Source organism: Danio aesculapii, chromosome 7 (genome assembly GCF_903798145.1).
Source record: "Danio aesculapii chromosome 7, fDanAes4.1, whole genome shotgun sequence".
Lineage (NCBI taxonomy): Eukaryota > Metazoa > Chordata > Actinopteri > Cypriniformes > Danionidae > Danio > Danio aesculapii.
The window spans coordinates 15,808,190-15,823,845 of record NC_079441.1 but is presented as its reverse complement, the minus strand read 5'-3'; the positions used below and the strand labels follow the sequence as shown (position 1 = coordinate 15,823,845).

At 35.7% G+C, this 15,656-nt stretch overlaps 1 protein-coding gene and 1 long non-coding RNA gene across 2 annotated transcripts; both read right to left on the bottom strand.

Annotated features, from left to right (window-relative positions):
- Positions 1-614: 614 nt before the first annotated feature.
- On the bottom strand, positions 615-5,309 carry LOC130231727 (uncharacterized). The gene is made up of 3 exons (XR_008838069.1): positions 5,268-5,309; positions 4,095-4,150; positions 615-4,017 (listed from the first exon to the last, which is right to left on the bottom strand). It is a non-coding gene; the product is annotated as an uncharacterized LOC130231727 (long non-coding RNA).
- Positions 5,310-6,511: 1,202 nt separating this feature from the next.
- si:dkey-28a3.2 (uncharacterized) lies at positions 6,512-15,582 on the bottom strand. Its single transcript, XM_056462636.1, has 3 exons — positions 12,850-15,582; positions 10,480-10,803; positions 6,512-6,715 (listed from the first exon to the last, which is right to left on the bottom strand). Exons 1-3 carry the CDS (start codon positions 15,361-15,363, stop codon positions 6,512-6,514), a joined length of 3,042 nt encoding a protein of 1,013 aa, XP_056318611.1. The 5' UTR covers positions 15,364-15,582.
- Between the last annotated feature and the right edge of the window lie 74 nt (positions 15,583-15,656).

The window sequence follows — 15,656 nt, the reverse complement described above, 5'->3', positions numbered from 1 at the left end:
ACAAAAAGGACAATTTTAAAATAAAAAAAGATTATTATCATATGTATATGAAATCTGCAATTCTCATTATTACAGAACAGCATTCAATTTGTTTGTGTAAATGTTTTTATAGACTGATCTTAAATTTCTGTTATGTTATTTACAGGCCCTGCATGCTTTTGAATGTTTCCAGAATCTAAAAATACATTTAAATGAGGCCCAGCAGTGCCTTGAGGAGGAAAAATGCGCAATCAACATATCAGAACATATTCATTTCTTACATTTCTATACTAAAACTGATGGTACTCAAAACAGTGTAAAAAAAGAGAGAAATCTTTACACACATTTGCATGATATTAATCAATATGGCAAGAAGTTAAATAAGTTAGGTTTCAGTGGACAGTAATGATAAATATAATAGAAGTCTAGTGTACTACTGCTATATTTACCATTGTACTTACTAAACAGCAATACCCATGCCAAAATCAGCTATTAGTGATGTCTCAATCAGGTTTTTTTTTAAAATCTACTAATAACAAGTCCCAATCTGATACTTGTCTATTCTAGGGTTGGACGATATTGCTATACATATATATACATATATATACATATATATATATATATATATATATATATATATATAAAAAATTCGATATTGATAATTATTGAATATTTTTAACAATCCATTTAGGAATATTAGGATTTTTTGTTATTTAACCATTTTATTTTAATTTACCAACATTACTAAAGGCAAATAGTTTTAACAGTCAAAAACAAAAATAAACTAAATACCAGATCTCTTTATAATAAAAAAGTTTTAAAGAGACTCTTAAACTTCATGAATAAAATGTTACAAAGTGTGTGCAATGGTAAAGGTACATCCACATCTGTAAGGCGTAAATAATAATGATACAGTAAACCTCAAACTTTTTAAACAAAACAAATGATAATCAAATCTGAGCTTTCAAGTAAAGGAACCAGCCGTCATTTTTAAATACATACTGCAACATAACAAATTGTGTAATTAAATGACTATATTACCCCCTATGCTTAAAAATCTAGGGCTAGTGGGATGCACAAGAATAGAAACAAAATCTACCCTGGCGCCATCCTTACAGCCTTTTTTATTTGCAATCTCCTCACTGCTGCTATAGGGCAATTATTTTCACGTGTTGTTATTCTGACCTCAAGTGACAAGCACGAGGTTTCCTTCACCTTTTTCTATAGCATCTCTCATAATTAGGCGACCATCAACCGTTTTCTCAGAGGATGACAAACAGAAAAACCATTGCTGCAGCTCCTATGTAAGTTTATGGAGAAAAGTAAAAAGCGCTGTAGTGTTTGTGGGCACTGTGTTTGTCTCAGGTAATTAGTCAGCCGATATTACTGAAATATTTATATTCCACACAAAGTGTGAAGCAGATTGGATAGTTCTACTTGCATGAATTGCGGTGCGCTTACGGAATTTGGAAAAGTTCAGATGTTTTTTTTAACTAGGTGTACCTGGAAAATGTTGTGTTGTGCAAGTCGCGCGCCTCCATTGGAAATGACAATCTTACACCCTAAGCTTATTGGCATTCCTTCCAAGGCGCGTGCTCAGCAGCCACATTTTAATAAAACTATAGCGCTTCATAACAAACCTTTTTTTTAATAATTATTGACAATGGTGTTCTGTCAATAAATATCAATACCGATTTTATCGGCCAGCCCTAGTCTATTCTATAGGAATGCATGTTGGCACGCACTTCAGATTTAAGTTACTAAAATCAATTCAATATACATATAGTCGTGCAGATATATGATGTACAGTCAAGTCCGAAATGATTCATACCCCAGGCAAATTGTGACTCAAAATTACATTTATTCAACCAGCAAGTGTTTTTTTTTCACCGCAAATGAAGCAGGCTTCTCTTTTAAGATGATAATAATACGATGTACAAGAGGCATTACTGTGGAAAAAAAATTGCAGTAAGAATTTGCCAGGGGTACGAATAAATGCAGACTTGACTATGATTTGTGTGCATGTATGGACGTATATATTATTGTAGGGCTGCTCGATTTTGGGAAAAATCATAATCACGATTATTTTGGTCATAATTGTAATCACAATTATTCAAAACGATTATCAGTTGAAGTCAAATTCACCCTCCTGTGAATTTTTTTTTTTAAATAAAGATTTCCCAAATGATGTTTACCAGAGCAAGGAATTTGAACAGTATTTCCTATAATATTTTTTCTACTGGAGAAAGGCTTATTTGTTTTATTTTTAGAATAAAATCAGGTTTAAATATTTTGAAACCTATTTTAAGGTCAATATTATTAGCCCCCTTAAGCAATAAATATTTTTGATTGTCTGGAACAGAAACTACTGTTATACAATGACTTGCCCAATTACCCTAATTAAGCCTTTGAATTACACTTTGAATCTGACTGCTTGTATTTTGAAGAATATCTAGTCAAATATTATGTGCCGTCATCATACCAAAAATAAAAGAAATCAGTTATTAGAAATGAGTTATTAAAACTATTATGTATAGAAATGGGTTGAAGAAAATCTTTCTATTAAACAGAAATTGGGGGAAAAGGGTCGCTAATAATTCAGGATGGCTAAGAAATTGACTTCAACTGTATATATACAGTTATTTTCCTCCCTGCAAAGTAAAGAGAAATAAATACAATAGAAAAAAAATATAAAACAAACTGTGCTTTAAGCATCTTCACTTTAAGAAAAACACTTTAGCTACAAAAGTCCTTCAGTCAAGAGCAGTGAGGGATTTTCTCCTTTTGTTGTTTGATTAATAATGATGAAAACAGACGGCAGCAGGAATATTATGCGGTCACTTTAATGGTTTCTCTTTCACATGTCTTTTGATTCTCAACTCGTTTGTTTATTACACAAATAAGGGTTAATATGAATAATCTCTAAACACCGCGTTTTGACCATTAAAGCGCTCACGTTAACATGACTTTACATGTGTGTGCTACTCGTCTCAGTGTGCGAATGAGACCGAATGCGGCGCACACACAGAAGCATGCGGTCTCGTTCGCGCTTTAAAAAACATGAATCAATGAACGATGAGCATACCGTGCTGCAAACAGTACATTACAGTACATGCTTTTAGTCATTTTCATGTGAAGCTGAGCTTTGAAGAACAACAACTGTGTACAACTGGAAAGGGGGCGGTATATGATGGAATAATCGTTTATCTCGATTAATGCTTTTTCATAATCGTTAGAAGCCGAAATCGAAACCAGATTTTCGATTAATTGCACAGCCCTATATTATTGTTAAACTCCTTTTGGCTGAGGAGACACCAATATCTTTCACATTTGTGTGTTCTTGAGAAGTGTTAATTTACAGAGTCAGATTTTTTTATTTAACTGTAACAATAATTGGTACACAAATGTCTTCTCTTCCTTGTCAGGTGACCACAATTGATAACAGATTTAAAATATTTGGGAAAACTAACCCTTTAAGAAAGTTGGTTTTGATCAGTTACCCAAAATGCTTGATGGGTCCCAGTCTCGATTCTTGAGACATGCCTATTAGCTGTTTCCTGGCGGATTTCTCATTTTTAAAAGCAGAATAAAATAAATTGAGTGAAATGAAAATGTCAACATTGTCTTTCCCTCCCCGGTTTGTAATATGCCATTTCACTCAAAGTCCTTGGCCTCGACCTTAACTTTCAGAAAATGTATTATTTCCAAATTGAATCCAGATTCCCCCATTACCTGTAGAAGTTCTTCATTGCTGTTGAAGCTGATGAGTGATGAAATGCTCTCGTAAGGCCACCTGTTTATCCCAGGCATCAAGAATCCCTCGATGTTCAAGGTCTCCGAGTGACAGTGTGTGGGGATGAACCTCTTCAATGTGAGCCTTTACCCCTTCAACACTCAACGAGTACTGTTGCTCTCCACAAACCATACACACCAACAGCGGGATGACCGGGTCCAAGTCCATCAGGTAAACGTTTCTCCATTGGGCCTGTGATAAAGGTCGCTCCGCTGCATTGTTAAGTACAAAGCTTGACTCCTCTTCTAATGGACATAAAGTTGTAAAATTAATTACCAAATAATCAATCACTATGTACTGGAAAATCTGTAATAAACAGTACCTTTCAATACAGTCTGGCAAGATGCATCTGTGTAGTTGAAACTTTCTGTATTTTTGCTGTTTGGAAAGAAAATTTACATTAATTTAAATAAAAAAAATGTTAAAAAAATATATAAAAACTAGTGTTCAAATGTTTTGAGTTAGTAAAAAAATTTTTTTTAAATAATACAAATTAAAGTGTTTATATTTAAGAACTTTTATGAAATAATCACTATTTTATTATATGTGAAAAGCTTTAAAATTGAATAAAGGGTCTATATTTGAGGACTTTAACATTTAATCACTTTTTTATGATGTGTGAAAAGCTTGTCATTTAAAAAAAAAAACAAATGAGACCAGCTCTATATAGTCTAGTTTTTATAAATATAATTTATAATTAAATTATAACAGTAATTTAAAAGATAAGAGACCTTTCAATATATTATTTAAAGGTCCCATGAAGTGCTTTGAAATGTGCACATTTTTTTATTCAATGTTTGATGTAATCTCAACTGAAAAACAAAAAGAAAGTGAGACAGAGTAGCTCCTCCCCTTCTTAAAAGCAGCCAATAGCATTTTGTTTTATCACAGCTCCACCAGTGAGAGTGGTTGAGCTCAAGCACATCAAATGAAAGTCAAATGAGAAGCGTCTTGAATGGGGGCGGGGCATGTCAGATACTAGAAAGCATTTGATTGGTCAAGATTTGATGAGAAACTGGATCAGGTGATACGAATGAAACTGTTGATCCATTTAGGCAGAAGTGACAAACTACAACCTTAATGTTCATATCAGTTTTATATCTTAAAAACTCAAATTTTCTCCCTGTTTTGTACCACACTAGCTTTTAGATATCTTTGAAGACTAACATATTGATACTAACATCTGAAAAACGTTATTTTAATTTTACTGGACCTTTAAAATCTTACTGACCTTATATGGTAGAAAACATTGAAACAAAAACATTATATATAATATACTATAATATAATATAATATAATATAATATAATATAATATAATATAATATAATGATATAATATAATATAATGATATAATATAATGATATATAATATAATATAATATAATATAATATAATATAATATAATATAATATACAACATATATGGTAGCTTGAAAGTAAAAATAAATCAATTCAATTGCTTACCTAAACTTTAATCAATTTAAGTTACTACTCACCGCTGAACTACTGCTGAGCAGAAGCTGCTGGTATTCTGACCCTAGGAGGTTATCAAAAAAGAAAAAAGTAAGGATAATGTACAAAAAAAATATCCAAACATCAACTAGTGACAGAATGGCAACAATAAATCTTAAAGAAACATGGTCATTTGGGTTTTTGAAAAATGTCTATATGGAATTTGTAACAGCTGTCCTTCAATGTCCAAAATCTGCAAAGTTGTTAATAAAAAAACTGCATGATAAATATATTGTCTCTTAAAATATGACCTTAACATGTCATGTTGTGAAATCTACATAAACATGATCAATATAATATACTTGCATAATAGCTCCCTGCCTGTGAAGATATGAACACCCACTCACGTTTCATTTCAACATGGACAGGATCAATCAATTAAAATAGAACTTGTCAGCTGACCAATCAGCAGAGTTAGCTTATGAATGGGAGGGTTTTACATACCCTATTCAAAATGAATCACTGAATCATTAAAAATGCAATTACAGAATACAGAAATGACATAAATATTACAATGTTTTCTGACCTTACATGCATTTAAACCTGATGTTTGCCTCACTTGTATGTATGTACCTAGTGAAAGAGCCAGTGTACATTGGACTAAAAATAATTGAATGTTTAATCGGAAAGTGAAAAAAATGAAAACGAAAACAAATAATTGATTTGCCCCCAAGTGGTCCTTTATGAGTTTCTTTTTTTGTTGAACACAAAAGCAGATATTTTGAACAATGTTGAAAACTACAAGCCATTGATATCCATAGCAGGATCAAAAAAATAATATGGAAGTCAATGGCTATCGGTATGAAAAATTCTACAAAATACCTGCTTTTGTGTTCAACAGAAGGACATTTTAACAGGTTTGGAACAAGTGTACAGTGAGTAAATAATTACATGAAGAAATAATGTAAATAATGATGAATAGTGTTTAGACACCAGCTTTTTTTTTTTTACAAAAAAGTATTCTAGAGAAATCATGCAATTTAACCATCAATCCCAGCCAGGGAATTTAAGAAACTGGGGGGACAGAACAGTAAGTGATGCGGTGCCAATTTCCCTCCAAAAATACAAATATTCATGTCAGTTACTTGCTTTTAAGTCTAAAGTAACAAAGCTAAAGTACAAAAATAACCTCAAATCAGCATGCGTAATGTAGACATTTTACATGGTAATTTCCCACAGACGCACACAAACACACACATACCACCACCACATTATTCTGACTTTTCTCCTAAAGTTTTCCATGTCTCTCCAGTATTCCAGTGCACATGCCTGCAGGCACCAGGGCCCCACACAGGGCCTCTGCACGCTGCTCCAAGTTAAAAGAGGCCTCCAAAATGCTCCTGCAATATTCTGGTGCTGAGGTATGACTGGGGCCCCACGTGGGGCCCTCTAAACACTGCTCTAATTCAAAAGAGTCTACCCCCATACGTGCCTGTGAAATTCTGCTGCAAGATATAGCTGGGGGCCCCAGGGGACATAAAGCATGCAGTGTTATTATTACAGGGTTTTGGTATACTGCAATGTTTGGTTTTCAGTATATAATCACCCTCATGCAATTCCAACCTGTATGACTTTCTTTTTTTCAGTGGAACACATGAGAGGTATTTTGATTTACATGGTATAGGCAAATATATATATATATATATATATATATATATATATATATATATATATATATATATATATATATATATACATATACATACACAGTTAAAGTCAGAATTATTAGCCCCCCTTTGACTTTTTTTTTTTTTTTCTTTTTAAATATTTCCCAAATGATGTTTAACAGAACAAGGAAATTTTCAAGGTAAGTCTGATAATATTTTTTCTTCTGGAGAAAGTCTTATTTGTTTTATTTCAGCTAGAATAAAAGCAGTTTTTAGTTTTTAAAAACCATTTTAAGGTCAATATTATTAGCCCCTTTTAAGCTATATATTTTTCTCAATAGTCTACAGAACAAACCATTGCTATAAAATAACTTGCCTAATTACCCTAACCTGCCTAGTTAACCAAATTAACCTAGTTAAGGCTTTAAATGTCACTTTAAGCTGTATAGAAGTGTCTTGAAAAATATCTAGTCAAATATTATTTACTGTCATCATGGCAAAGATCCGTTATTAGAAATGAGTTATTAAAACTATTATGTTTAGAAATGTGTTGAAAAAAAAAATCTTCTCTCCATTAAACAGAAATTGGGGAAAATATACAGGGGGCTAATAATTCTGACCAACTGTTTATAGAAGTGGAAGAAAGAAAGTTTGAAAGGACATGAGGATGAGTAAATGATAGGTGGTTGTTTATCCTGATAGCGAAAATCACATCAGTTTCCACAGTGCAGTCTAAACCACAGATTGGTTCGACAGATCTGTCACACGAGTAAACAAATGCATGAACTGTGGGTTCTGCTGTGTGGGCATCACAATCACAGCAGTGCTGCACTTTGGTCTGTTTTTGCTCTTAGAGCAATCTGTAAATGAGGGGGACGTGGTCAGTGTTCCAGTTGTTTGTACATTTTTTTGTACAGAGTCTTTTCTCTGTATGCTTTTACAATATTTCAACATTTTGGCTCTGTGAGATTTTAGTTTAGTCTTTTATGCTCAACAAACGCTGAATTTATTGTTCACTTTACAATAAGGCTTCATTAGTTAATGTATTTATTAACATAAACTAATAATGAGCAATACTTGTACAGCATTTATTAATCACAGTTCAACATTTACTAGTGCAGGGTGCAAACTACTACTGCCCTAAAAAAGATGATTTGTGAAATTCTGGGGGGTCTCAAAATATTGACAATGCGTTATTTTGACATGAGGTTTTAGTATTGTGTAATGTGATCATAGATTATTGTGTGTAAAAGTGCAAAAATATCATTCATGCATGACGGCGATTTACACAACAAAGTGTAAAGGTGTGAGGGCGCTGAGGACCAAAGACTGATAGCCAGATGCTTTCTTATGGACGTTGAGACATTGCTTATTCATTTTCCGAAACAAAGGATGTGACGTTATGTTTCGTTTCATTTGCTCCATTATTTGTTTGTTGATTTTATATACAATTGAAATCACAATTATTAAACCCCCTTTGAATTTTGTTTTCTTTTTTTAAATGTTTCCCAAATGATGTTTAAGAGAGCAAGGAAATTTTCACAGTATGTCTGATAATATTTTTTCTTCTGGAGAAAGTCTTATTTGTTTTATTTCAGCTAGAATAAAAGCAGTTTTTTAATTTTTTAAAAATCATTTTAAGGTCAAAATTATTAGCCCCTTTAAGCTATATATTTCTTGATAGGCAAGTTATTGTATAACGATGGTTTGTTCTCTAGACCAATTACTCTATCCTGCCTAGTTAACCTAATTAACCTAGTTAAGCCTTTAAATGTCACTTTAAAATTCAAAGGCCACGGTATAGTTCGAACACTGTACTAGTGCATTATTAAAATCCAAATACATGCTAGTTAACATAAGTTAATGCACTTTGAGTTAACATGAACAAAAAATAAACAACTTTATTTCCATGGACTAACATCAACAAAGATAAATAAATACTGTAAATATTAGCCGCGTTTCCAAAATCACGCCTAAAGCAAGCGTGCCAGGGTGAGCCAGAGCCAGTCATGTTTCCACTGTCACTTCCGGGGCCTGATCGGGCCAATGCGGGGCTTCCTCTGGGTCAGCGGCCAGCCTTTTTCGGCCTGCCGAATACCTTGGGCCAAATAGGGCCAGCTGGGGCTTCGAGGCGGAGTGAAAGGAGAGGAGGAGTTTGCCTGTGTCTGCTAAAGATGGCGTGCCGCCATTACACTAGTTTTCCGATCACACACACGAGTACATGCGCCAAACAAATAAATAAAAAAATAAATAAGGAAAAGAAAAACACATAGCTGGTCAGTTTAAGATAGGCTATTCCATAAAACACCTTATAGGCTGGGGGTCTTTTTATGATCGCTCTGTTTCCCTATTAAATGTAAGGCTGCTGCATAAAATAATAAAGTAGTAGTTTTAATTTATAAGTGATATTTCTTTGCTGCGTCCTTGATGTTTCAATAGCATACAATAATCTTTACACCATATTAAAGACACAGCAGCCAGTAATTCAGTTGTCGAGAGTTTTTGTCAAGTTTAAAAGGTGTGTTTGTGCATGAAACGTGCGCATTTACTGTAGATGCATTTGTGTGTGAAAGATTGGGCGAAAGAGCACTCGCTTGACAGCTCTATTGATGCTGCGAGCTGCTGGGTTTCTTTCTTTCCTTACATCCTTAATTTATTCTCTAAAATAAAGGGGGATTACCTATTAAGTGTCATATAGCCTATGGAAATATTAATATGTTTTAGGTCTCTCCGGAGCATTTGGGCTGAATGTTTGACGGCGTCTATCAAAACGAGGATGTTATAAAACACATTTCATACCGAGTTAATACCGGAAAATTTCTGTGGTTTTATATTATGGATGGTGCGCTGGGTCATCCCTCCGTTAGTGGCGAGACCACTCGATGTGCAATGCCAACAGTCGGTCGGAGAGTAAACAAATAATAAATGAAAATACACAGGTCTGTGTGTATAGACATATAATGTAATGCTGTACAGTAACATGTCATTTGTTTGTTTCGGTTGTCTTCATTTTAATCATTTTGTGATGATGCGATGGTGTGCTTTATCTGCCTGCCTGATTCCCGCTGAACTGGGTGGGTTGTGTGACGTTTGATTCATGGGGCATTCTGGGGACGGGGTTTGCATGCTGCGTTGCGAGTTATTGGCCTGACAGTGAAAACGCGACATGATTTTGGTCTCACTGCTCAACCTCCCGGGCAATTGGCCCGGCCCGTTAATAGCCCTGGCTCGCACTGGCCCGACAGTGGAAATGCAGCTAATTGTATTGTTCATGTTAGTAAATACATTAACTAATACAACTTCACAGTAGAGTGCTACCAATTTATTTATTTAAACAAAAATACTAGTAATAGCCTACTATGAAATATTACTGCAATCATAATTATTTTGATGAATGATTATTTGAAATGTATTATGAATGAATATAAATGAATATAAAGCTGAAATCTTTAGTAATGTTACCAAATTCTTGTTAAATACAAACCTCAATTTCTTTTTAAATAACTTCACTGACACCAAACTTTTGAATAGTACTGTATATAAATTATATTAAACAAATCAAAACTGATTTAAAACAATATAAATGTACCCGTGTAGCCTGGCCATGTGGAGTAGCCATCATCTGGTGTAGCTTTTTCTCACATGCTGCTTTTCTAGCTCTCTGCTCCTGTTTCTTGATCCTCCATTGCATGCGTCTTCTGCGTATAACCTCTTCTGGATCTTCTTGTGGATTTGGGGTTGCCATTATTTGGCTTCTGTTGGTTCTTGATTTATTTGAAGACTGTGTCTGTAGACCTGCTACAGGTTTAGTGCAACGTCTTGCTCTTTTCTGACATGGAAGCAGTCTGCACGTGGAGGTGTCCTGGAAAATATCTTGCATGACAGTTGTGCTGGGTTGTTTCTTGCTGGGAGTCTGAAACAAGAGCAAACAAAGTCACATTACAGAACTAAGAATTACTGAAAAAATATTACTCATTAATTATCAGCATTAATTATTGTGCTCAGTATATTTGAGTAGACCCCATTTTGAAAATGAATATTTGTCCATTTCTCAGTGAATATAGGCAATGTATTTTGGTGCATTTAAACAAAACAGATTTAATAAACAGATGTATTTATTAATATAAGATTTTAGCTACCAAACATATTTAGAAATGGAAAGATAATACAATTAAAGCAAAATATAGCAACACAAAAAAAATACAACCTACAAAATTTCAACTACATTTTTTTATTTTTTTGCTTCTCTTGATTTTTCCTCTTTTTAAAATTTGTATTTAATATTTTTCTATAACATATAAATTTGGCTGTACTAGTTTTTGGACCGTTATCGTGAGTTGTTTTGTCAGATAAGCTCCAGATTTGGCTTTAGTACTGATTTATCTAATGTATATGCACAAATATAATATTGTAAAGCTTTTTATTAAAATCTGAATTTAAAAGATAAATTTGTGAGGGGTGTATTTATATATGCTGAGCACTGCATTTCATTATTTGTCAACCAATATAACTAAATTTTTTTCTTCCCTATTTGTATATTACTTCAAATAACTAAAGGGATGTGGACATTATAGGGTTAGTTCACACGAAATGGTGTTAATTACTAACTCTCATGTATTTCCAATCCTCTGAGAGCTTTGTTCAGCTTCAGAAGTCAAGTTAAGATATTTTAGATAAAATCCCATAGACAGCAATTGTCCCAAGACATTTAATGTCCAAAAAAGGAACCAAACACATTCCAAAACATTCCATGTTACCTCAGTGGATAAACTGTAATCATATGACACATCTAACGGTCATCAGCCTCTTAAATCCTTTAAACCTTTTAATATTTTTACATGAACATGAGCCTCAAATTACTAAAAAACAAAATTACCACTTGTGTGAGTGCACAGGCAGGACAGTGAATTTGATGTTGTATGTTCTCTCTTCTGGCTACCATTTTTCTTTTCTCTCAAAGTCTTGAGTTTTTCTTTTATTATTTCAGCAAATAGGTTTGTAAAACAATTATTTGTTTTAAATACCGGAGCCAGGAACACTTCCCAAAAGACATTAAATTTGAACGCCGTCTGCCCTTATGTTAGTCTTTTTTTATTATTGCTGATGTTTCCATAATCCTGGACCAGGCCATATCCTAAGCAGCTACTGTGGTGGTCATGGAGAAGAAGAGAGGATGAGACTAATTCCTGTAAGACCTCAGTGACAGATGAGTCTTCGCATTGATACTGAAGGGCCAGCCTGTACACCAGCCGGTGACCTCTCCCACCTGCAGTTTCTCAACGATGGCCGTACCATGTTCTCCAGCCTCCAGTGCCTAGACTGCAGCTTTGCACAAGACCTTTGGCCAGAGGAGAAATGGTCGTGCCCAATACAGCCTGGTTTCTTTCGAGTTTTTGTTTTTGTTTTTTCTTCACTTTCATCAATTGGTGAAGTTTGTTCCTCGCTGCTGTCGCCACTGGCTTCCATGGTTCGGGACTTGTGGAGCTGCACATTGATGGATTTGCTCTTCAGTGTTTGGACTCTCAGCAGTGAAATTTAAACCACACTGTACTTCAACTCTGAGAACTGAACTGACACAGTTTCAATCTACTATCATCTTTTATGTTAAGCTGCTGTCACACAATCTACATTATAAGAGCATGATACACCAGCATCATATTGCCTGCAGACCAGACAGAGAAGCGATAGAAAAACAAAGCTGATCCAGTGAAGTCGACTTTGAATGTTTTGACAATTTTTTTAGTTTATTACCTAAACTATGAACTTTCAGGTCTGATTGTCTATGGAGAGACAGAGAGCTCTTGGATTCCATGTAAAATATCTTTATTCATGTTCTGAAGATGATTGAAGGTGTCAGAGCATTTAAACAACATGAGGCTGAGTAATTAATAGGAGAATTTGTATTTTTGGGTAAACTAACCCTTTACAGAATTGACATTCGAATATCAATGCAACCTACCTGTGGAGGCAGCCTGCGAATAGCTGCATCTTTGTTGGCCTTTCTGGCCCGCTGTTGTCTCTTCATCAACCGCCAATACTCTCTCTTTCTTTGAAGTTCATCGCTCTCACCAAGCTGTTGCTCTTGCAAGGTTTGTAAAGGATAGGACAGCATGAGATCTGCCCTATCATCATTAAACTTTTTCATGTTTTTACACTGAGCCTCTGGAGAAAATGTACTGCTTTCATCTGCAACCTCTTCACAGACATTTTGAGATATATGACTGGTGTCATCAAAAGATGATGCTCGAGGACTCATTTTGACCACTTTAAAGCTTGTTTCTGCAGAGATGTCACACTCGAATACATCTTGTTGTAAGGTAATGTCTGGCTTTGCATCTTCAGTCAACTGAACAGGCTCATTTTCACTCTTCACACTCATTTCGATGGCATTATCTTTTGGTGTGCCAACTAATTCCTCCAGGAGCTTTTTCATGGAGGCCACAGCCTGCGGAGTGGTGTCTTGATGGTCCACAGCTGTTTGAAGATCAGCAGGTGTCTCTTTAATACTGATGCAAGGATTTAATTCTGGGATGGAAAAGACAGCATTTATAGAGGGATAGACGTGTTCTTCTTTTATTGGAGTTGGCGTATTGGTTGAGGACTCACAAACTGTAGTGAAAACAGATGAAGTAATACTATGCCTTTGGTTTGACATCTTGTTTTGCTCTCTCTGCTTTAACACTAAAACCTTGGACCTAAGAAGACCATTCTTGAGCCGGGCAGCCCGCTTAGCCCTTTGCTCTCGTTTCTTTATCCTCCAGTACTCCCTCAAACGGGCAATTCTTTGTTCTTCTGTTAGGGTTTCTGGCTGGATTGTGATTGGAATACTGCTATTAACTGCATCTCTGGCAAACTTAGACTTTTCCCAAGAGTCTTGAAAAGCGTTAGTAGAAAAACTGCATGGAGCAGAACCTAGCCTAGTGGCTGGTTGAGGATTTGAATGTAGGGGTGAACCTACTTTAACCTGGAGTTTCCTCTTCCCAATGCTTTTTGTACTGAAAAAGTTGTAACTTGCAGATAGAGAAGCCTCAGGAGAAGTCTTTGAAATGGAGCCCATCATAGTCCTGCCATCTTTGATAAAACCACCAATGGTCTGTGAAGAACTTGCAAGTGCATTTGCTTTGCTTGTGTGAGCACACATCTGTTTGAAACTGCTGTGGTGGGATCTCACTTGATGTTTTAGCACATTTCGTTCCTTTAATCGCGCTTTCACCACCATAGCCAGCCTTGCTCTCTGTTCACGCTTTTTAATTCGCCAATACTCCTTCTGTCTGGCATGCCGATCCTCTTGAGACTCAAATCTGGAAGCACCAAGAACAGGTTTCCTCATTTGTTTCTGACAACGTTTCCCTTGAGTAGGCGCAAATGTTGGCACTTTGGATTTGTTGAGAGTTTGGGTGGTACATGAGGATAGTTGCAAGATACAAGAGGTTAATGAAGCATGGTTTGGTTTTGTGCCCTGAAAATGTTGTTTTCTTGTCCGAAAGCTATACAATTTTGCTCCCAATGGCTGTTGATTGAGGCAAATTGGATTCACTGAGTTGAAGTTGATTCCTCTCAAAGCTTTACTGTTAGCAGGAGACAAAGCATGTGTGATACCAACACGGGATGGCTGTGCTTTTCCAAGACTCCCTTCTTGCTCCCTGGCCAGCCTCGCCGCCAGCTTTGCTCTCTGTTCTCGTTTTTTAATGCGCCAAATCTCTCTACGCTTTGCAGCAGTCTCTTCTTCGGTCATAGCCACTCTGGTGTTCTGCTTTGAAGCAAAGGCACGTGATCTTCTCTTTGTTATATGACTATTAAGGACTTCATAAGCCTTGCAATCTGCAGAGTTCAAGGGTCTGAGACAGTTCTGGTTGTTGTGCACTGGTAAAACCACAGCTGCATGCTTTTGCTGAGACATTGTTAATTGCTTGCCATTTATGGTTGACACTCCTGTGTTTTGAGCACCAGTCCTCATTGAATACAACTCTAAGCATGTTGTAGGCAGCGGATGGCTTGTAGGGTAGGACGTCTCAACTATTTTAGCATCTGTGTTTGATGTTATATTTTGACTGACCTTCAAAGAATTGGTGCTTGTTTTTTGGATTTTTTGAGGCAAGACATGGTTGAGCTTCATCTTTTGAAACCATCGATCATTTTGGCATGGCCCTGTAGCAACATTACTCTCAGACACTGACAGACCTGAGCTGAAGGAGTTTTTAGAAACGTCACCCTCTTCCAGTTTGCATGAAAAGTCACAATTACGTAGAGGAAGACCACCGCTAACTTTGGGAATCTGCACGAAGTGTTCATGTCTACCAACTGACCTGCACAACCTCACATTTTCATTTCCAATCTTCTTTTTGGCAGATGACTTTTTCGCCCTCTGCTCTCGTTTCTTGCTCCTCCAATACTCCCTTTTGCGGGCGAGAGCTGCATCATCAATCTCACTTGATGGTTTATAATGTCGTTTAGACGAAGTCTTTTTGGACATGCTTGCTGTTTGGTTACAACATCATCAAACTGCTGATTAATGTCAACCACTGAAGTATATCTTCTCAGGCAGGATAGAACCTGCTCTAAACAGCATTGCTGCTTGGTCACATCTTTAATTTAGGTTATGCAGTCTCTCATAGTCTTTTTATGTAGATGGATTTTGCATGTAGTGCTTGAGGCATGCTCTATATTTTCCTGAAATAAAGCAGGAGTAAGTGACCTGCAGGGGAAACAAGCATACAGAATTCATAATCAGACTTTAATAATGATGAGGGAAATATTTGTAAATGA

Excerpts from the sequence above, each read along its gene's own strand:
- si:dkey-28a3.2 (XM_056462636.1), bottom strand. The coding sequence starts at position 15,363 with ATGTCCAAAAAGACTTCGTCTAAACGACATTATAAACCATCAAGTGAG. Across the intron at positions 10,804-12,849 it reads TTCGCAGGCTGCCTCCACAG|ACTCCCAGCAAGAAACAACC; the intron begins GTAGGTTGCATT and ends CTCTTGTTTCAG. Across the intron at positions 6,716-10,479 it reads CACATGGCCAGGCTACACGG|GCACGTATGGGGGTAGACTC; the intron begins GTACATTTATAT and ends AGAATTTCACAG.